Source organism: Pan paniscus, chromosome 6 (assembly GCF_029289425.2).
Source record: "Pan paniscus chromosome 6, NHGRI_mPanPan1-v2.0_pri, whole genome shotgun sequence".
Classification (NCBI taxonomy): Eukaryota; Metazoa; Chordata; class Mammalia; order Primates; family Hominidae; genus Pan; species Pan paniscus.
The window spans coordinates 108190250-108213706 of NC_073255.2; the positions used below are offsets into that span (position 1 = coordinate 108190250).

Below are 23457 nucleotides of genomic sequence, written 5' to 3' on the forward strand. Positions count from 1 at the left end.
TTCTTTACAACCTTCTTTGCATAGCTAGGGGGCAAGGCTAATTTCACATGTCCCCAGCCCTATCTACAATCTAATGCTCCTAAATAAATTGAACAATTTTCAAAAGTCAAAGAAGCCATTTATGACCATAAAGTATTGGAAAACCTGATACCTGATCTGCATAATTTACACCAAATGTTACATTTTTGAAGAATTTTTGTTTTACCAATAATCTTTATTAAAACTGTCTTGATTTCCCAAAGATTACTAAAGTCACATGAACTGAACATCATTCTACTTTTTACTTTTCTGAAAAAATATTTGATTTAAGTTCTTATTATTAATAAACTAATTAGAGCTCTTTCATATATAAACATCACACACATAATACATTTAAATATGGAGACACGCAGAAGATGAAGGACTCCTTCCCTAAGCCAGGAATTGAACCCTGGACCGGGGCCGCCATTGTGAAAAGAGAAAGCATGGCCACAAGGTTACAAGGTCAAGCTCCCAAGGACATACAAGACGAGGGAAACCTCGTCCAGTTTTAGTTTTTTGGGGGACTTACAGCAAAGTTTGTAACTGACCAGTTTGCTGGGCCATCTTGAAAGCAGGCTTATAGGTGTCCTAACCCTATGTTCTCTCCTAAGGTACCCCTCTTTATGACAGAACAATACAGAAAGACAAAGTACACCAGATTGGCTACAGGTTAAGATTAGGCTTTCAAATCATTTCTCCCATTAATCAAAACTTTACGGAGGAGACAGTGATTTTTACCATTCATTCAACTGGTTTGCATAGAGGGGAAGGGAAGGGAAAAAGGGAAGGGAGCACTGCTTGTGGCAGTGTGGGGAAGGTGAGGTGCTCAGGGAGGCCAGAGAAAGACCTGCCCATTGGTGCCAACACTGAATCAAAAGTTCAGCCAGTTGCTTTTCAGTCGAGACGGGATCTTTTCCAGCATTCTCATTTGCTCTCAAGTGTCCCCTTTTAGGGAGGAAAAAGCTTCCTCTGTCCCACAATCCTATATGTGCCTAATCCTCTCACCCATAACCATAAGCAAAAAGTGCAAGGCAGATTATTCCAAAGAGAATAGCAATTAACATCCCATAGTGCCAAACCCATTCTTAGCCAAAAGGGACTTTACTGAGAGGGGCCTCTAACTCCCTAAATCTTAGAAGGGATTCTAACCCTCCTAAATTTGCCTTCAAATCCAGGGTCAGTCAAGTTTCCTTGCTTTTTAATAAGAGGGGCTTTTAACCCACTTTGACTTAAGGAGAGACCCTAACTCCCCTAAGTTGACCTCTAACCCAATGCCATCCTTCAGCCGAGTACCCAACCACTCACCCAAGGTCGGCCAACCAGTGCTGTCGTCTCTTTCCTTTGGTTTGGGGCTGAGGGCTTTCTTCAGTATCATCCCTTCGGGGCTTGCCAGAAAGATGTTACCAGACCCCAACACTTACCCAATATTAGCCTTTGAGTCAGGGGTTTTCTCACTATCGTCCCTTCCATGGTTGCCAGAAGGATGTTATAGGAAAGGGATCCCAATCCAGACCCCAAGGGAAGGTTCTTGGATCAGGTGCAGAAAATAATTCAGGGTGAGTCCACAGAGTAAAGTGAAAGCAATTTATTAGGAAAGTAAAAGAATAAAAGAATGGCTACTCTATAATCAGAGCAGCCCTAAGGACTGCTGGTTGCCCGTTTGTATGGTTATTTCTTGATGATATGCCAAACATGGAGTGGATTATTTATGCCTCCCCTTTATAGGCCATATAGGGTAACATCCTCATGTTGCCATGGCATTTGTAAACTGTCATTGTGCTGGTGGGAGTGTAGCAGTGAGGATGACCGGAGGTCACTTTTGTCAGCATCTTGGTTTTGGTGGGTTTTAGCCGGCTTCTTTACTGCAACCTGTTTTATCCGCAAAGCCTTAATAACCTGTATCTGTGCTGACCTCCTGTCTCATCCGTTGACTTAGAGCGCCTTAACCTTCTGGAAATGCAGCCCAGTAGGTCTCAGCCTTATTTCACCCAGCCCCTATTCAAGATGGAGTTGCTCTCATTCAAACACCTCTGACAAAATAATCTTAACTGCAAAGATGAGATATAATCAACAGTTATCCAATGTTTGAAGTGCGCCAACATCTTGAAACAGCAATGTCGACAAGGCCTGTAAATATTTTACAGTTTCATTCTGAGCCCAATATAATTGACCAAGGCCTGAGGCACAGCTTTTTGTTGTTATTGTTGTTGTTGTTGTTGTTGTTGTTGTTGTTCTTTAGACGGGGTCTCATTCTGTCACCCAGCCTGGGGTGCAGTGGCGTGATCTCAGCTGACTGCAACCTCCTCCTCCTGGGTTCAAGCTATTCTCCTGCCTCAGGCTCCTGAATAACTGGGATTACAGGCGCCCACCACCATGCCCGGCTGATTCTTGTATTTTTAGTAGAGACCTCGTTTTGCCATGTTGACCAGGCTGGTCTCGAACTCCTGACCTCAGGTGATCCACCCCCCCGCCACCCCCAAGCCTCCCAAAGTGCTGGTATTACAGGCGTGACCACCACACCCAGCCTGAGGCAAAGTTTTAAGAGGTCCTGAGAAAATGTGCCCAAGGTGGTTGCGCTACAGCTTGGTTTTATACGTTTTGTGGAGATATAAGACATCAGTCAGTACACATAAGGTGTGCATTGGTTTGATTCGGAAAGGAAAGGCAACTCAAAGCAGGAGTTTACAGGTCAGAGGTGGATTCAGAAATTTCCTGATTGCTATCTGTTGAAATGGGTAAGTTATTATCTAAAAACTGGGGATCAATAGAAAGGAGTATCTGGGTTAAAATAAGGGATTGTTGAGACCAAGTTTCTTATTATGTGGAATAGTTGGTAAATGTCTCTTATCAGACCTTAAAAGGTGCCGGACTTAGTTAAATCTCTCCTGGATCTGGAAAATACTTGGACAGGGGAGGGATTCGCTACAGAATGTAGATTTTCCCTAGAAGAGACAGCTTTGCAGGACCATTTTAAAATATGTCAAAGGAATATATTTTGGGGTAAAATATTTTGATTTCTTTCGGAGCCTACTGTCATCTGATGCTATACCAGAGTCAAGTTGGAATTTGGTATCTCATTGCTGTGAAGAGTCTGTTTTTTCATTCTTAAGATCTCTGTTTTAACGTTAATACTCACTGGTCAGTTGTGCCTGAATTCCAAAGGGAGGAAGGTATAATGAGGCATGTCCAACCCCTCCTTCCCATCATGGCCTGAACTAGTTTTTCAAGTTTACTTTGGAATGCCTTGGCTGAGAGAAGGGTTCGTTCAGTTGGTTGGGGGGCTTAGAATTTTATTTTTGGTTTACAGCAACAATAAATAGATATATCTTGCAAAAAAAGTTATGAGACCAGCCAGAGATGATCACTAAGAATAATTAATATCATGAAAGCAAAGGAGAATGTTTTATTTGTAGGAAAGAAATAGGCAGTTATGGAAAAGAATGGATATTGGTTTTTAAAAACGTTGAAACTAAACAACGCTGGTAAAGTTTCTTCAAAGTTCTATTTTTTTAGGTAAAAACATTAGCTACTTGATTTAAGAAAATGAAGAAAACATATTCTTTGAAAATGCTTTGATAAAAATAAAGCTGTACAAATTCAGTTTAACAATAAATGTTTGTCAAATGAATAACTTTCTTTTAATTTAAGGTGCTGTATTTTGGGATGTTATCCCTCAGAGGATTATTTTCTTGAAAAGGAAGGCATTTTTCTCCTTTTGGATTTGTTAGCAGTAAGTATGGCTATAACAATCATAAGACAAAAGACAAATATGTCTAATAAAGACCGTTTCCAAACTGAATGCCACAGAGCACAAGTCTATGAATAAATGTGCCCCAAATCATGTTCAAAGGTACGGTCTTAAACAAAATTGCTCCTAGAAATTCATAATACACAGTGTTTTAAAGGCTCTGAAAATTCCTCTGGTTGGAAAGTCATTTTACCAGTGTTTTTTCAATGTTTTCAAATACACCGGAACAAAGAATTTGTTTTTCTTTGTACTCCATCAACCTGTTAAGAAACAGTTTGTGAAGAGCTTGACCATATGAAAACCCATAGTCATTTGTTAATAACTTCTAGTTTCTTCCCCTGATATTAAAAGATAAGGGCCACGTTAGACAAGGAACAAAGATAAGCATTTTTAAAGAACTATGTATTATTTGGAGGTAACGTGAAGAAGTCTAGTGACTCATGGACCATTGTTTTGCAGAATGAGCAGATGTGAGCAAGCTAGGCCTTCCAATAGAGACAGTGCCATCTAGCAGCTGTGAAGAATATAGCCCCTTACTAGCCTCAATTCTAACTGGAATCCATAGTCAGGATGATATGCGAGGAAACATACAATTTTGTTTCAATAAAATTTTGAGAGAGATTCTCACACAGAGTTCTAGCCCGCTCCCTGTCCCGTGATTCTATGATTGCCACCATTCTTGATTTTATTAATAGAATAACAAACCTACTTTGATTTAGCAAAAGTGCTAAAATTATTTGTGCCCCTTAACCTCCCTGAAAGTTAGTTCATTTCTCTCTTTTCGATTTCTTTACCTGTAAAACAGAGATAACAACATTATATATCTTATTGTATTGTTGGAAGGATTAAATGAGTGATTGTATGTCTGTGTGTGCATCTAAGTGTGCATGCATACATATATATTATAGATTAAATATAGTGCCTAACATGATTCCTGTATTTACTGTTATTATGAATATTATTGCTAGAATATATTTAATGCTGATTCAACCAAATTAATTGCAAATTACAAATATTATTTAAGGAAGATTTTATATCAATTTCAATCATTCACATTTGCCTATCTCCTGAAGTAGAGAAATAAAAAAACTCATTTCCTTGAGTGTTTTGCTTAATACAACTCTGCTGAAATATAAAGTATGTAATGATCACTGCTAATAATGGCTAAATGTTAATGAGAGCTTACTATGTACCAGGGAGTCTCATATAACTCATAATAACCCTTTGCAGGTAATATTATTATCCTTTCATTTTATAAAAGGAAACTGATGATGTTTGCAATTGAAACAAAAGCTTACATATTTCCTTTGCTATATTCAAATAACAGTATACTGTAAAAGTTAATCAACAAAAAGTATTTCACATAGAAGAATTAGATTATGGAGGCCATTGCTCTGGATGGAATTTTCTATACCTAAATTTTGGTGTACTGAAAACTACTTGTAGCAAAATAAAGGAAATATGCTTTATAATAGGAGAATTTTTTTGAATCCTTAAATACTCTTTTATGGATGATGATTGCCACAAAACCAAATTACATCTTGTTTTATTTTCATATGTGATTGTCATTTGCAGTTACCATCAGTTACTCTCTTAATAACAAAGAGATTACAGTTAGTATGAATCTTTACAAGCCTTAATAAAGCATATAAATTGGAAAGATCCTGTAATTACAGTGAACTCTGTATAACACTATCGAGCTTCGCCACTTAAAATGAACATCTTTACTTATTTGTGCAAATCTTTTTCCAACTCAGCCACATCAGTCACATTTTGGTCATGATATATGTTTATAATGACTTCAGAATTATATTAAATCTTTTACTTTTTATCCTTTTAAATTTCTAATATTTGAAAATATAGTCATTACAATGGGTTTCCATTTTAACAGGAGATTTTCCTGACTCTGAGTTTAGAAGAAACTTAATGATAATACAAGTGTTTCTCTCTTTTTTTTTTGAAGACAATAATTCTTAATATTTATTGCAACTTTTTTCCTTTTCTGTTTCCTTGCTAAAGTTGAACCAAAAAAAATTCTGTAATCTAATACTTGGAATAATGGTTGAATTTTGTGATAATCCCAAAACTGCAGCTCATGTCAATGCTTGGCAAGGGAAGAAGGATCAGACAGCTGCTAGTCTTTTAATTAAATTGTGGAGAAAGGAGGAAAAAGAACTAGGAGTAAAACGTGATAAAAATGGGAAGATCATTGGTGAGTATATTTATAATTGTTAGTAGAAGCAATTAATGTATATATTTTAAAAGATCTTTAAATGGTATTAGGAAAGCATCAGGCCTTTCACCCCTTTGTCTAAAGTTTTTTGTTTTTTTTTTTTACAAGGGTTTGAAAAATTTGCTATCCTAAGTGACTGGAAGAAAACTAAGTAAATAAGTAGTAGGTTCATATTTTTAGAGAATATTTTTAAGAAATGGTATTTAATTATATTCTCTTAACTAAAAAAAAAACTAAAGTAGTTCCTAAAGATGCTTCTTTGGGTTTTCTGCTTTTAAAGATAGATTCAATAATATTTCATTGAGATGTAAATAGATTGCTTCAAAATAATATTTTGGTATTTTATACATTTCTGTTCATTTTTCCTTTTTCTAAATCCATTAGGCAACATGATCTGATTAATGTTTATAGAGTTTACTTTTTATCTGAAAGAAGATATTGTTTCCTAAATAAAAATAGTCCAAATGTTCAAAAATTTTAATTACTAGATTCTAAATTAATGAGACTTACAGTATCATAATTTTTAGTTCATTTACATATTCCATACTGCTATATTACATTTTTTTCTTTTTTTTTTTTTTCTTTTTTTTTTGTGAGACAGGGTTTCACTCAGGTCACCCAGACTGGAGTGGGATGGTGCAATCTTGGCTCACTGAAACCTCTGCCTCCCAGGCTCAAGCGATTTTCCTGCCTTAGCCTCCCAAGTAGCTGGGACTACAGGCATGTGCTACCACACCCAGCTAATTTTTGTATTTTTTGTAGAGATGAGGTTTCACCATGTTGCCCAGGCTGGTCTCAAGCTCCTGGGCTCAAGCGATCCACTCACCTCAGCCTCTGCCAAGTGTTGGGATTATAGGCATGAGCCACCACACCTGGCCAATATATTACATTTTCTTTTTTTCTTTTTTCTTTTTTTTTTTTTGGAGACAGAGTCTCACTCTTTCGCCCAGGCTGGAGTGCAGTGGCACGAACTCGGCTCACTGCAACCTCCGCCTCCCGGGTTCAAATGATTCTTCTGCCTCAGCCTCCTAAGTAGCTGCGTCTACAGCCACGTGCCACCATACCCAGCTAATTTTTGTATTTTTTTTATTAGAGACAGGGTTTCACCATGTTGGCTAGGCTGGTCTTGAACTCCTGACCTCAGGGGATCTGCCCACCTCCACTTGCCAAAGTGCTGGGATTACAGACAAGAGCCACTGCACCCCGCCTACATATTCTAAGCCTTTTAAGATTCTTATGGTTTCATCTAAATGGTTCACTTTTTTTTTTTTATTTTATTTTAGGTTCAGGGGTACACACACAGGTTTGTTATATGGGTAAACTCATGTCACAGGTTTGTTATATGGGTAAACTCATGTACAGATTATTTTGTCACCCAGGTACTAAGCCTAGTACCCAATAGTTATTTTGTCTGACCCTCTCCCTCCTCCTACTCTCTACCCTCTAATAGGCCTCAGTGTGTGTTGTTCTCCTCCATGTGTCCATGAATTCTCATCATTTAGATCCCACTTATAAGTGAAGACATGCAGTGTTTGGTTTTCTGTTCCTGTGTTAGTTTGCTAAGGATAATGGCCTCCACCTCCATCCATGTTCCCTCAAAATACATGATCTCACTATTTTTATGGCTGCATAGCATTCCATGGTGTATATGGACCACATTTTCTTTATCCAGTCTGTCATGTTGGGCATTTAGGTTGATTCCATGTCTTTGCTATTGTGAATAGTGCTGCAGTGAACATTCATGTGTGTGTGTCTTTATGATAGAATGGTTTATATTCCTCTGAGCATATACTCAGTCATGGGATTGCTGGGTCGAATAGTAGTTCTGTTTTTAGCTCTTTGAGGAATTGCCATACTGCTTTCCACAATGGTTGAACTAATTTACACTCCCAGCAACAGTGTATAAGCATCCCCTTTTCTCCACAACCTTGCCGGTATGTTATTTTTTGACTTTTTAATAACAGCCACTCTGACTGATGTGAGATACTATTTCATTGTGATTTGAATTTGAATTTTTCTAATAATCAGTGATATTGAGCTTTTTTCATATGCTTGTTGGCTGCATGTATGACTTCTTTTGAAAAGTGTCTGTTCATGTCCTTTGCCCACTTTTGAATGGGGTTGTGTTTTTTCTTATAAATTTGTTTAAGTTCCTTATAGATGCTGGATATTAGACCTCTGTCAGATGCATAGTTTGCAAAAATTTTCTCCCATTCTGTTGGTTGGCTTTTCATCCTGTTGATAGTTTCTTTTACTGTGCAGAAGTTCTTAAGTTTAATTAGATCCCATTTGTCAATTTTTGCTTGTATTGTGATTCCTTTTGGCATCTTTGTCATGAAATCTTTGCCCATTCCTAAGTCCAGATTGCTACTGCCTAGGTTGTCTTCCAGGGTTCTTATAGTTTTGGGTTTTACATTTAAGTCTTTAATCCAACTTGAGTTGATTTTTGTATATGGTATAAGGAAGAGGTCCAGTTTCAATTTTCTGCATATGGCTGGCTAGTTATCCCAGCACCATTTATTAAATAGGGAGTTATTTCCCCATTGCTTGTTTCTGTCAGCTTTGTTGAAGATCAAGTAGTTGTAGGTGTGTAGCCTTATTTCTGGGCTCTCTATTCTGTTATATTGAACTGTGTCTGTTTTTGTACCAGTACTATGCTGTTTTGGTTACTGTGGTCTTGTAGTTTAGTTTGAACTTAGGTAACGTGTTGCCTCTAGTGTTGCCCTTTGTTTAGGATTTCCTTGGCTATTGGGGCTCTTTCTGATTCCATATGATTTTTTGAATAGTTTTCTCTAGTTATGTGAAGATTGTTGTTGATAGCTTTATAGAAATACTATTGAATCTGTAAATTGCTTTGGGCAGTATAACCATTTTAATGATATTGATTCTTCCTATCCTTGAGCATGGGATGTTTTTCCATTTGTTTGTGTCATCTCTGATTTCTTTAAGCAGTATTTTCTAATTCTCATCATAGAGGTCTTTTGGCTCCCTGGTTAGCTGTATTCCTAGGTATTTTATTCTTTTTATGGCAATTGTGAATGGGATTGTGTTTCTGACTTGGCTGTTGGCTTGGCTGTTGTTGGTGTGTAGGAATGCTAGTCACTTTTGTACATTGATTTCGTGTCCCGCAACTTTGCTAAAGTTGTTTATCAGCTAAAGGAGCTTTTGGGCCGAGACTATGGAGTTTTCTAGATACAGACTCATGTCATCTGCAAACAGGGATAGTTTGACTTCCTCTCTTCCTGTTTGGATGCTTTTTTTTTTCTTTCTCTTGCTTGATTGCTCTGGCCAAGATTTCCAATACTATGTGGTGAAAGAGCGCATGCCTGTCCTGTGCCAGTTTACGAAGGGAATGCTTCCAGCTTTTCTCCATTCCATATAATGCTGGCTGTGGGTTTGTTATAGATGGCTCTTATTATTTTTAGATATGTTTCCTTAAGTATTGTTTATTTTTAAATGTAAATACTTCCCCTTCTGATGACTTGTATCTTCAATCCATTTTTATTGTTTCTGAGTTTTGACATATAGCATCATAAAATAGTTTTTATATTTATAGCATAATATATAGAAACCAAAAGTAAACAAAGTTACATCACTGTTAAACTGACATTACTCAAGTTCTGGATTTCAAAATTTTTAAAATTATTTACATAGAAATTTTACTTTTAAAAAGTAATTTTGTGAAATTTTAATATTTTACATAAACAATAAAAATGAAGGCTCTAAGTTTTGCCACAGAGTGGGGAAGAAATAGCTGCTTAATTATTATTTCAAAAGTGTAACCATGTAATAGGCACTATTTTTTTGCTACAATATTTTTATATATTTTATGTTATCTAGACTAAAATCTCAAAATTAAGTATTTGTTTACTATGGTTTTTATCTGTCCCTTTTCTATTTTCATGCTATCCAATGATTAGATACAAAAAAACCTCTATTTACTAGCTTTCAAGAAGAGCAAAAAATCATCCCACTGCCTGCTAACTGCCCATCTATTGCGGTTATGGATGTTTCTGAGAATATTAGAGCAAAAATTTATGCTATATTGGGCAAACTAGGTAAGAAGTTCTCTTCAAATTTGCAAGAGTCTGTTTTGCTAAGTATACACACTGATTTTACTTTGGAGTCAGTTTTTCAAATATAATGAGCAAAAATCTCTTTATATAGAGAAATTCATTTTCCATTGTTACCCCAATTCCCAAACTGCACCCCTCACCAATTAAATCAGAATCTCTGTGTGTGGGATCCAGGCAATAGTATTTTCTAAAGCTCCCCAGGCAACTCCAATGTGCAGATAGGATTAAGGACAGTTAGTTTAGATGATTAAGCTTAAAATACTGACATTCTGAGTCACTTGAGTTTTTTTTTTTAAGTCTTTGCTGTCTATTAAGGAAAAAGTTTATCAAACACTCTTCAGCTTCTGAAGTAAGATATTATTGTCTGACTACAACACAGAAAGAAATGATTCCTATATATTGGATGACCTGGCAGAAATGTGTTATAGAAAGAAGCCTACTCACAAGCTACTCACAGAATTAACTTTTTCATAAATCAAGATGAAATCAAAAGTAACTTTGCATTTGCTTTTAGATAGGTAGATAGATAGATAGATAGATAGATAGATAGATAGATAGATAAATGTTTCTTAGAATCACTTGCTCTGCTAAAGTAATTCTGTCTTTATAAACTTTATTTTAGATTTTGAAAATTTACCTGGCCTATCTGCTGAAGATTTTGTCACCCTTTGTATCATACATAGATATCTTGATTTTAAAGTAAGTATCTTTTTAATAACCTGATTATTAAAATCTAGATAGCAAAAAATTAACTGGAAAATAAAATATCTATTCATGGTTGTGAGCAATCATCTACATACTGTATAGTTTTTATTTTTCATTTTGCATCTGATGCTGTTGAAGAAATACACCATACACCCATCCCATGATTGGGTGTTTTTCATGGGATAAGATTTCATCCAACTTAGTTTATGAAAGAAGATGTACAAAACTGATATAAGCCAGGCATGGTGGCTCACACCTGTAATCCCAGCACTTTGGGAGGCCAAGGCAGGTGGATAATGAGGTCAGGAGATCAAGACCATCCTGGCTAACATGGTGAAACCCTGTCTCTACTAAAAATACAAAAATTAGCTGGATGTGGTGGCGGGTGCCTGTAGTCCCAGCTACTCGGGAGGCTGAGGCAGGAGAATGATGTGAACCTGGAAGGTGGAGCTTGCAGTGAGCCAAGATTGCGCCACTGCACTCCAGCCCGGGCGACAGAGCAAGACTCCGTCTCAAAAAAAAAAAAAACTGATATAAAACTCTTCAGAAGCCTAGCAAAAACAAAAAAAAAATTATTTTTTTGAGATGGAGATTTTGCTCTTGTCACCCAGGCTGGAGTACAATGGCATGATCTTGGCTCAATGCAACCTCTGCCTCCCAGGTTCAAGTGATTCTCCTGCCTCAGCCTCTCAAGTAGCTGGGATGACAGGCACCTGCCACCACGCCCAGCTAATTTTTGTATTTTTTAATTTTTGTATTCTCATGCCTGCAATCCCAGCACCTTGGGAGGCCGAGGTGGGTGGATCACCCAAGGTCAGGGGTTCGAGACCAGCCTGGCCATACAGTTTCTTCTCTTTGGAGTTGAAATTAAATAAGTTTTTATTTATTAAAATAAATTATTAATACTTATTAAAGTATTATTTTATCATTACTTTATATTATGATCCAATCTTGATTAAAAGATAGTAGGTTACTTACCTTGCTAGTTATATTTGTCAGTAAATACTTTTGAAGTCTCAAGAAAGTCTTTTTAAGTTAACATTGTCCTTCTACTAATATTAGTACTGTATATTTGGATGTTATAAATGAGTAAACCTCTATTTTCTTTCTTTCCTTCTTTTTTTTTTTTTTTTTTTTTTTTTGAGGCAGAGTCTCATCCTGTCACCTAGCCTAAAGTGCAGTTGCATGATCACAACTCACTGCAGCCTCAACCTCCCAGGCTCATTTGATCCTCCAGCCTCATCTTCCCAAGTAGCTGGGACTACAAGTGTGTACCCCCATACCCAGCTTTTTATTGCGGGGGGCGGGGTGGGGTAGAGACAAGGTCTCACTGTGTTGCTCAGGCTGCTCTCAAACTCCTAGGCTCAAGTGATCCACCCACTCCATTCAGCCCAAATATGAATTTTTTCCTTATCATAGATATATAATTTTTTTCTTTAATTTTATGGGTCCAGCACACTTCTGCTGCACAACTCTGCTCTTTTTTCTCTAATTCTAAATACACTCAAGAACGTTAACTTCTAGACAGCCTAGAATATGAGATGGAGCCACTGACATGATGGAACCATGGAGTTAAAAGCTTGAGATTCCATTATAATTTGCCTTAGCTAGAAGGTGAGGGGCAGGGCCCCTTTCTCAGGGTGGCTGGGTTCTAAGGTCCTAGTAATCCCCATGTTCATTCTCCTAAAAGTTCATCTTGACCTAGCCTTCAATATAGGGCTTTAGGGAGGAAAGTAACGATAGTTCAAAAAGATAAGAATAAATCAGCAGTTTCTGCAGCTGTGAAATCAAGGTAACTATAAACTAGAGGGCAGTGATGATGGTGATGATGGCAGGGAACTAGGCATAGGAGAGCCTTATCCATGAATAACATACCATTGAAAAACATTTGATAAATTCCTACTGAGTACTCAAATGTAGCTGGTACCCTCAATCATTCCCAATGAACTTATTCCCACGAAGTAATTTAGGAAAAGTTTAAGTGTTAACAGGAGTGACTAACCATATAAAAAAATTGTATAATTGTACAATTGCATGATTTATTTTTGGTTAATTTAACTTTGTTAAACTTTGTTGTAACAGATTGGAGAAATATGGAATGAAATATATGAGGAAATAAAATTAGAAAAATTAAGACCAGTCACTACAGATAAAAAAGCTTTGGAAGCTATTACAACAGCATCAGAAAATATTGGAAAGATGGTTGCTTCTCTGCAAAGTGATATAATTGAAAGCCAAGCATGCCAAGACGTGCAAAATGAACAAAAAGTATATGCAAAAGTAAGCTACATAGGTAGTGAGGAGGGAGAATGAAGATAGGTTGGTTAATGGGCACAAAAATACAGTTAGATAGAATAAGTTCTGTTGTTCAATAGCACAGTAGGGCAACTATAGTAACAATAATTTATTGTACATTTCAAAATACCCAGAAGACTTGGAATGCTCCTAATACAAAGAAATGATAAGTGTTTAAGGGGATGGATATCCCATTTACCCTGATCATTACACATTGTGTGCACATATCAAAATATCACATGTATGCCATAAATATGTACAACTATTATATATCAGTAAGAAAGTAAGCCACAGATACCATTAAGGCACAAGATAATAATTTCAATGTATAAACCCAGATGAAGTTATCCATAAGATATATTTTTCTTACTTGTGGGTGTTTCAGCCTTGAGTTATTTTGTGGTTTTCTCTTAGAGTTATTTTCAGTGTCTCTGTGCAGTTTTAAAAGAAACTATGGAGTTTGAGATTGAGTTACTATATTCAATGCTGTTTTTTTGCATTATAATTTTATTTCCACAGTCTTAAATTTTTAAAAGGCAGAGAGATACTTGAGACATGCCACTGGACTCCAGCCTGGGTGACAGAGTGAGATTCTGTCTCAAAAAAAAAAAAAAGAAAAAAAAGAAACTGAAACTTAATTATCTTTCTCATTTCAGATACAGGCCACGCACAAGCAAAGAGAGCTGGCTAATAAATCATGGGAAGATTTCTTGGCTAGAACATCAAACGCTAAAGCGTTAAAGGTAGGATTTTTAATGTATTATAGTATCCACAACAAATAGCCAACTCTTACAGACAGACTTTTTCAGGAACAAATATTCATTCATTTTTTCCTAGTGACCTTTCCATACAATACCAATACTATTAGATGCTCATATGCAATTTAGAGTGATAAGTGAAACTGCATTTCACAGTTACAGAAGATGCTGCTTTGAGTTTCATTTGGTTTATCAGGGAGAAACAAGGCTGATGTTCTTGACCTACATAAAGAAGAAGATGATAGCCAGGAATGAGCAGGAAAATGTGTTCTGCTTTCCATTCTGAACCTGCTTATTCATTGATTTCTTTTCTGTGAGAGGCAAAGTAAAGGACACAAAGAGCAACTATCTTGTATTACTCTGTCCCCCAAGAGGTTTCCCCTCTGTGATCACCAAAAGAAGCATTACGTTAAACTTAAATGTGAATTGGGGATAAATATCCCTTTGTAGAAAAATATGGTAAGCCACTTCAACTGTAAGCTAGAAACTAATCTAAAAAATGTATAGTGCTAATCATTCACTTGAAATATGTGAGAAACACCATGGATTTCCAGAATTTCATTACTTTTCCCCACCCTTTTCCATTAATATCTTGGATACACTTTTTAAAAAATCTCTCCTTCATTTCTGATACTTTGGATACACTTTACCTAATGTTCCAATACTTCCTGTAGATATAAAATTGCTAAATGTTAAGTTAGTCCACAAGCCGGTGGAACCATATTAAGAGAGCAAAACCAAAGTTAAGAACAAGCTCACTCAAGGTACCAAGTTATCTCCCTGTTCACTGAAAGTTCTTCCCAATTCTACTTATAAAATGTCTTCCTAACTGCCTGTATTTTTAGCACTAGTTAATGAAAATCAGCTCCTTTCCTGCAGGTCGTTTATTACTTCACATTTCACTTGTTTAGTGTAGCAAATACCTTGAAAATAACTTCAAATAGCTTAAATATAACTGCAATGAATTACATAATTTATATTATTCTGAATGCTTAAAACATTTAAGTGTACTTAATCAGTTGGTAATTTATGCAATATATTTTGCAATATGCATCACCTGATATAAATTTAATAGCTTATTAAATTATGTGCTAAAAATTGAACCTGATTTCTTCAGGATCTGCTTGACTCCTTGGTCATATATGGATTTCTTGGACTACTTCCAGAAATCTCTGGAAGACTTTTAGGTGACTGGAGTCTTCTTCAATGTGCAAAGTATCTAACTTACTAATAACTGTCTTTTTAGTCTAAATGAGTAAATGCAGATTTCAGCGCTATCTAATAAACAACCAAAGCATAAGCCAGACACGATTAAATATGTTTTTTATTGTAAGTACCATCATTACTGATTTAATAGCAATTAATATTTTCTTTCTAATTTAAAAATCCTCAGAAAGCAAAAAGGCTTCAAGAAAAAGCTATAGAAGCCTCCAGATACCATAAACGACCACAAAATGCAATATTTCACCAAACAGATATTAAAGGCCTTAACACAACGGTAAGATTCTTTCTCCATAACATTTTCTTAATAGACATTAAATTTAGAGTGTTTGAACAACTGTGCAAATATACTGAAAACCATTGAATTTTACCCATTAAATGGATGGATTATGTGGTATTGAATTATATCTCAATAAAACTGTTCAAAAAATTTTTTTAATTTAAAAATTAGAAGTTAAAAAAATTAATAAAAAAAAACTTAGGCCCCCAAAATATTATGTCTATGGGATTTTCATCTCACATTTTTTCTTTTTGCTGTTCAAATTTCACATCATTAAGGCATATTTATCTCCAAGGTATATCCACTTTTGCCCGGTTCTGGTTTAGAGTAGGCCCAGCCCTCCAGGATTTCTAAGAAACTGCTATAAACACTAGTCAGCTTATAATTGTCCTTATATCTCTTTAACAGAAAAGACGCAGTGCTTCCCCTTTTCCTGGCAAGTAGATCCCAAGGGTTCCTGGTATCCTCTGCTAGACTTAATTTGCCCCCAGTTACAAAGCTGATAAGCAATAGAAATAGAATTCAAACCTACTTTTCCTGGCTCCGATGCCCTTATCTTTCTATTATACCACAACTGCTTCCTAGTTATTCATTACATTTGTGTCTTTTCAAAAGTAAGCTGAAGGATGAATGAGTTTTTCTCTTGTTGAAAATTGTGTAAATGGACTTTTAGATATTTACCTTTTGCCTTTTTAGGTGCCCTCTGGTGGGGTAGTAACAGTGGAAAGCACTCCTGCCCGATTAGTAGGAGGACCTCTGGTTGATACGGATATTGCTCTTAAAAAACTGCCCATTCGAGGAGGAGCCTTGCAGAGGGTGAAAGCAGTTAAAATTGTGGATGCACCAAAAAAGAGTATTCCTACGTAATATACTATAGAGACTTTTTGAAATAAAGTCAGCTTGTAATTTTTTAGCTGAATATATCTTTATACATATGTAAAGCCAATATTTTAGAATAAGTATTTTAGTATAAATATTTTAGTAAAATACTATAAAAATAAAAGGACATAGAATTTATTTTTATGGAAAACATCAACATGTAATCTCAGAAGAGTTGTCATCAGTTTCTTTGGAAAGGCTACCAATTTTACTAAGTGAAATTGTAAAACATAGTACATCAGTTAGGACTCTGTTGGTTGCATGTGAACTATTCTAACTAGTTTAAGTCAGAAAAAAAATTTCTTACAGGCTCTCTACCTATCAAATCTAGGAGGAATTTAGACTACAGGCATTGCTGAATCTAAGGACTAAAACTATATGAGTAGGATCTTCTCCTTCCCTAGCAGCTCCTGGCTTACATTCTCTTAGGTTCATGCCTGTGTCTCTGTGGTTTCTGCAGCTGCCTATGCATCTCAGGACCCCTGATTGCCCACATGCCTATGGTAGTCCTGAGCCATTCAGCATGACTTTGGCCATGGCTGAGTACTGCCTATTCCTGGAGCCAGAAGCAGGGCAACTCCATCCAAAACATATGGATAGAGTGGGGAATCAGGGTACTATTATCAGAAGCGAGTATATATGAATATTGGGCAGCAAGATAAACAATAACTCTGCAACAAGTATGTTGGTCAAAATAAAATTATGTTTTCTCTGCTATAAAAGCAAATGTTAGTCATGAGCCAAATGGTAAAAAAGAAAAAAAAAATAAAGCTGGTTTTACTCTTAATATATAAATATACAAAGCAAACTCTAATGCTACTTCTTTTTTTTTTTTTTCTTGAGCAAATTTTTTTTACTTTTTTATTTTTTTTTTACATGTGCACATTGTGCGGGTTAGTTACATATGTATACATGTGCCATGCTGGTGCGTTGCACCCACTAACTCGTCATCTAGCATTAGGTATATCTCCCAATGCTATCCCTCCCCCCTCCCCCCACCCCACAACAGTCCCCAGAGTCTGATATTCCCCTTCCTGTGTCCATGTGATCTCATTGTTCAATTCCCACCTATGAGTGAGAATATGCAGTGTTTGGTTTTTTGTTCTTGTGATAGTTTACTGAGAATGATGATTTCCAATTTCATCCATGTCCCTACAAAGGACATGAACTCATCATTTTTTATGGCTGCATAGCATTCCATGGTGTATATGTGCCACATTTTCTTAATCCAGTCTATCATTGTTGGACATTTGGGTTGGTTCCAAGTCTTTGCTATTGTGAATAATGCCGCAATAAACATACATGTGCATGTGTCTTTATAGCAGCATGATTTATAGTCCTTTGGGTATATACCAAGTAATGGGATGGCTGGGTCAAATGGTATTTCTAGTTCTAGATCCCTGAGGAATCTCCACACTGACTTCCACAATGGTTGAACTAGTTTACAGTCCCACCAACAGTGTAAAAGTGTTCCTATTTCTCCACATCCTCTCCAGCGCCTGTTGTTTCCTGACTTTTTAATGATTGCCATTCTAACTGGTGTGAGATGGTATCTCATTGTGGTTTTGATTTGCATTTCTCTGATGGCCAGTGATGATGAGCATTTTTTCATGTGTTTTTTGGCTGCATAAATGTCTTCTTTTGAGAAGTGTGTTCATGTCCTTCGCCCACTTTTTGATGGGGTTATTTGTTTTTTTCTTGTAAATTTGTTTGAGTTCATTGTAGATTCTGGATATTAGCCCTTTGTCAGATGAGTAGGTTGCGAAAATTTTCTCCCATTTTGTAGGTTGCCTGTTCACTCTGATGATAGTTTCTTTTGCTGTGCAGAAGCTCTTTAGTTTAATTAGATCCCATTTGTCAATTTTGGCTTTCGTTGCCATTGCTTTTGGTGTTTTAGACATGAAGTCCTTGCCCATACCTATGTCCTGAATGGTAATGCCTAGGTTTTCTTCTAGGATTTTTATGGTTTTAGGTCTAACGTTTAAGTCTTTAATCCATCTTGAATTGATTTTTGTATAAGGTGTAAGGAAGGGATCCAGTTTCAGCTTTCTACATATGGCTAGCCAGTTTTCCCAGCACCATTTATTAAATAGGGAATCCTTTCCCCATTGCTTGTTTTCCTCAGGTTTGTCAAAGATCAGATAGTTGTAGATATGCGGCGTTATTTCAGAGGGCTCTGTTCTCTTCCATTGATCTATATCTCTGTTTTGGTACCAGTACCATGCTGTTTTGGTTACCGTAGCCTTGTAGTATAGTTTGAAGTCAGGTAGTGTGATGCCTCCAGCTTTGTTCTTTTGGCTTAGGATTGCCTTGGCGATGCTGGCTCTTTTTTGGTTCCATATGAACTTTAAAGTAGTTTTTTCCAATTCTGTGAAGAAAGTCATTGGTAGCTTGATGGGGATGGCATTGAATCTATAAATTACCTTGGGCAGTATGGCCATTTTCACGATATTGATTCTTCCTACCCATGAGCATGGAATGTTCTTCCATTTGTTTGTATCCTCTTTTATTTCCTTGAGCAGTGGTTTGTAGTTCTCCTTGCAGAGGTCCTTCACATCCCTTGTAAGTTGGATTCCTAGGTATTTTATTCTCTTTGAAGCAATTGTGAATGGGAGTTCACTCATGATTTGGATCTCTGTTTGTCTGTTGTTGGTGTATAAGAATGCTTGTGATTTTTGTACATTGATTTTGTATGCTGAGACTTTGCTGAAGTTGCTTATCAGCTTAAGGAGATTTTGGGCTGAGACAATGGGGTTTTCTAGATAAACAATCATGTCGTCTGCAAACAGGGACAATTTGACTTCCTCTTTTCCTAATTGAATACCCTTTATTTCCTTCTCCTGCCTAATTGCCCTGGCCAGAACTTCCAACACTATGTTGAATAGGAGTGCTGAGAGAGGGCATCCCTGTCTTGTGCCAGTTTTCAAAGGGAATGCTTCCAGTTTTTGCCCATTCAGTATGATATTGGCTGTGGGTTTGTCATAGATAGCTCTTATTATTTTGAAATACGTCCCATCAATACCTAATTTATTGAGAGTTTTTAGCATGAAGGGCTGTTGAATTTTGTCAAAGGCTTTTTCTGCATCTATTGAGATAATCATGTGGTTTTTGTCTTTGGCTCTGTTTATATGCTGGATTACATTTATTGATTTGCATATATTGAACCAGCCTTGCATCCCAGGGATGAAGCCCTCTTGATCATGGTGGATAAGCTTTTTGATGTGCTGCTGGATTCGTTTTGCCAGTATTTTACTGAGGATTTTTGCATCAATGTTCATCAAGGATATTGGTCTAAAATTCTCTTTTTTGGTTGTGTCTCTGCCCGGCTTTGGTATCAGAATGATGCTGGCCTCATAAAATGAGTTAGGGAGGATTCCCTCTTTTTCTATTGATTGGAATAGTTTCAGAAGGAATGGTACCAGTTCCTCCTTGTACCTCTGGTAGAATTCGGCTGTGAATCCATCTGGTCCTGGACTCTTTTTGGTTGGTAAACTATTGATTATTGCCACAATTTCAGCTCCTGTTATTGGTCTATTCAGAGATTCAACTTCTTCCTGGTTTAGTCTTGGGAGAGTGTATGTGTCGAGGAATTTATCCATTTCTACTAGATTTTCTAGTTTATTTGCATAGAGGTGTTTGTAGTATTCTCTGATGGTAGTTTGTATTTCTGTGGGATGGGTGGTGATATCCCCTTTATGATTTTTTATTGCATCTATTTGATTCTTCTCTCTTTTTTTCTTTATTAGTCTTGCTAGCAGTCTATCAGTTTTGTTGATCCTTTCAAAAAACCAGCTCCTGGATTAATTTTTTGAAGGGTTTTTTGTGTCTCTATTTCCTTCAGTTCTGCTCTGATTTTAGTTATTTCTTGCCTTCTGCTAGCTTTTGAATGTGTTTGCTCTTGCTTTTCTAGTTCTTTTAATTGTGATGTTAGGGTGTCAATTATGGATCTTTCCTGCTTTCTCTTGTGGGCATTTAGTGCTATAAATTTCCCTCTGCACACTGCTTTGAATGCGTCCCAGAGATTCTGGTATGTTGTGTCTTTGTTCTCATTGGTTTCAAAGAATGTCTTTATTTCTGCCTTCATTTCGTTATGTATCCAGTAGTCATTCAGGAGCAGGTTGTTCAGTTTCCATGTAGTTGAGCGGTTTTGAGTGAGATTCTTAATCCTGAGTTCTAGTTTGATTGCACTGTGGTCTGAGAGATAGTTTGTTATAATCTCTGTTCTTTTACATTTGCTGAGGAGAGCTTTACTTCCAAGTATGTGGTCAATTTTGGAATAGGTGTGATGTGGTGCTGAAAAAAATGTATATTCTGTTGATTTGGGGTGGAGAGTTCTGTAGATGTCTATTAGGTCTGCTTGGTGCAGAGCTGAGTTCAATTCCTGGGTATCCTTGTTGACTTTCTGTCTCGTTGATCTGTCTAATGTTGACAGTGGGGTGTTAAAGTCTCCCATTATTAATGTGTTGGAGTCTAAGTCTCTTTGTAGGTCACTCAGGACTTGCTTTATGAATCTGGGTGCTCCTGTATTGGGTGCATATATATTTAGGATAGTTAGCTCTTCTTGTTGAATTGATCCCTTTACCATTATGTAATGGCCTTGTCTCTTTTGATCTTTGTTGGTTTAAAGTCTGTTTTATCAAAGACTAGGATTGCAACCTCTGCCTTTTTTTGTTTTCCATTTGCTTGGTAGATCTTCCTCCATCCTTTTATTTTGAGCCTATGTGTGTCTCTGCACGTGAGATGGTTTTCCTGAATACAGCACACTGATGGGTCTTGACTCTGTATCCAATTTGCCAGTCTGTGTCTTTTAATTGGAGCATTTAGTCCATTTACATTTAAAGTTAATATTGTTATGTGTGAATTTGATCCTGTCATTATGATGTTAGCTGGTGATTTTGCTCGTTAGTTGATGCAGTTTCTTCCTAGTCTCGATGGTCTTTACATTTTGGCATGATTTTGCAGCGGCTGGTACCAGTTGTTCCTTTCCATGTTTAGCGCTTCCTTCAGGAGCTCTTTTAGGGCAGGCCTGGTGGTGACAAAATCTCTCAGCATTTGCTTGCCTGTGAAGTGTTTTATTTCTCCTTCACTTATGAAGCTTAGTTTGGCTGGATATGAAATTCTGGATTGAAAATTCTTTTCTTTAAGAATGTTGAATATTGGCCCCCACTCTCTTCTGGCTTGTAGGGTTTCTGCCAAGAGATCCACTGTTAGTCTGATGGGCTTCCCTTTGAGGGTAACCCGACCTTTCTCTCTGGCTGCCCTTAACATTTTTTCCTTCATTTCAACTTTGGTGAATCTGACAATTATGTGTCTTGGAGTTGCTCTTCTCAAGGAGTATCTTTGTGGCGTTCTCTGTATTTCCTGAGTCTGAACGTTGGCCTGCCTTGCTAGATTGGGGAAGTTCTCCTGGATAATATCCTGCAGAGTGTTTTCCAACTTGGTTCCATTCTCCCCATCACTTTCAGGTACACCAATCAGACGTAGATTTGGTCTTTCACATAGTCCCATATTTCTTGGAGGCTTTGCTCATTTCTTTTTATTCTTTTTTCTCTAAACTTCCCTTCTCACTTCATTTCATTCATTTCATCTTCCATTGCTGATACCCTTTCTTCCAGTTGATCGCATCGGCTCCTGAGGCTTCTGCATTCTTCACATAGTTCTCGAGCCTTGGTTTTCAGCTCCATCAGCTCCTTTAAGCACTTCTCTGTATTGGTTATTCTAGTTATACATTCTTCTAAATTTTTTTCAAAGTTTTCAACTTCTTTGCCTTTGGTTTGAATGTCCTCCCATAGCTCAGATTAATTTGATTGTCTGAAGCCTTCTTCTCTCAGCTCGTCAAAGTCATTCTCCATCCAGCTTTGTTCCGTTGCTGGTGAGGATCTGCGTTCCTTTGGAGGACGAGAGGCGCTCTGCGTTTTAGAGTTTCCAGTTTTTCTGTTCTGTTTTTTCCCCCATCTTTGTGGTTTTATCTACTTTTGGTCTTTGATGATGGTGATGTACAGATGGGTTTTTGGTGTGGATGTCCTGTTTGTTAGTTTTCCTTCTAACAGACAGGACCCTCAGCTGCAGGTCTGTTGGAATACCCTGCCTTGTGAGGTGTCAGTGTGCCCCTGCTGGGGGGTGCCTCCCAGTTAGGCTGCTCGGGGGTCAGGGGTCAGGGACGCACTTGAGGAGGCAGTCTGCCCGTTCTCAGATCTCCAGCTGCGTGCTGGGAGAACCAGTGCTCTCTTCAAAGCTGTCAGACAGGGACATTTAAGTCTGCAGAGGTTACTGCTGTCTTTTTGTTTGTCTGTGCCCTGCCCCCAGAGGTGGAGCCTACAGAGGCAGGCAGGCCTCCTTGAGCTGTGGTGGGCTCCACCCAGTTCGAGCTTTCCGGCTGCTTTGTTTACCTAAGCAAGCCTGGGCAATGGCGGGCGCCCCTCCCCCAGCCTCACTGCCGCCTTGCAGTTTGATCTCAGACTGCTGTGCTCACAATCAGCGAGACTCCATGGGCATAGGACCCTCCGAGCCAGGTGCGGGATATAATCTCGTGGTGTGCCGTTTTTTAAGCCGGTCTGAAAAGCGCAATATTCGGGTGGGAGTGACCCGATTTTCCAGGTGCGTCCGTCACCCCTTTCTTTGACTCGGAAAGGGAACTCCCTGACCTCTTGCGCTTCCCAAGTGAGGCAATGCCTCGCCCTGCTTCAGCTCGCGCACGGTGCACGCACCCACTGACCTGCGCCCACTGTCTGGCACTCCCTAGTGAGATGAACCCGGTACCTCAGATGGAAATGCAGAAATCACCCGTCTTCTGCGTCACTCACGCTGGGAGCCGTATACCAGAGCTGTTCCTATTCGGCCATCTTGGCTCCTCGCTACTTCTCTTCTTTAATGGGGAAGGGAAAGGTATAATGGGGGAAGTGTTTTCCCTCATTTGGTAGTAGAGGTATCTTGTCAAAGAATAGGAGATAAATGCCTTTATGCTGGACATAGAGCAAATCTGTGTCCCTGGATGCCCTTATGAAGTCTCCCTCTCCTGCCTTCATTCCCTTCACACCCCTCCTCCAGCCTGGAAGCCACAAAGGACATGAGTTCATGTCCAGGAATCAGAGAGACAAGGACCTGTTTCTTAGGAAAATAAACTGGAATTTGAGTCTAGATTCTGGGCCCATGGGGCACACTCAGCAGTGTACTGGTAAATGGATAACAGCTAGCTCTCCAGGAGGGAAAAGCCCTGATTTACATCATGTTCTCACCAATTC

At 37.8% G+C, this 23457-nt stretch overlaps 1 protein-coding gene across 11 annotated transcripts in view; it reads left to right on the forward strand.

Moving 5' to 3' along the window:
• Positions 1-23457, forward strand: part of CFAP69 (cilia and flagella associated protein 69) — a 105470-nt gene that overhangs the window by 49320 nt on the left and 32693 nt on the right. For 5 of the 11 annotated variants that reach the window (XM_008962050.5, XM_034964397.3, XM_055114661.2 and 2 more), the window contains 8 exons: positions 3670-3751; positions 5789-5981; positions 9923-10060; positions 10701-10777; positions 12866-13063; positions 13735-13821; positions 15230-15334; positions 16034-16200. In XM_008962050.5, coding sequence (XP_008960298.2) covers positions 3670-3751; positions 5789-5981; positions 9923-10060; positions 10701-10777; positions 12866-13063; positions 13735-13821; positions 15230-15334; positions 16034-16200 — 1047 coding nt within the window. Of the gene's footprint in view, positions 1-3669; positions 3752-5788; positions 5982-9922; positions 10061-10700; positions 10778-11932; positions 12051-12865; positions 13064-13734; positions 13822-15229; positions 15335-16033; positions 16248-23457 lie in introns of those variants that run through there. The other 6 variants (XM_003809756.5, XM_063606293.1, XM_034964401.3 and 3 more) reach the window with 4 other exon arrangements.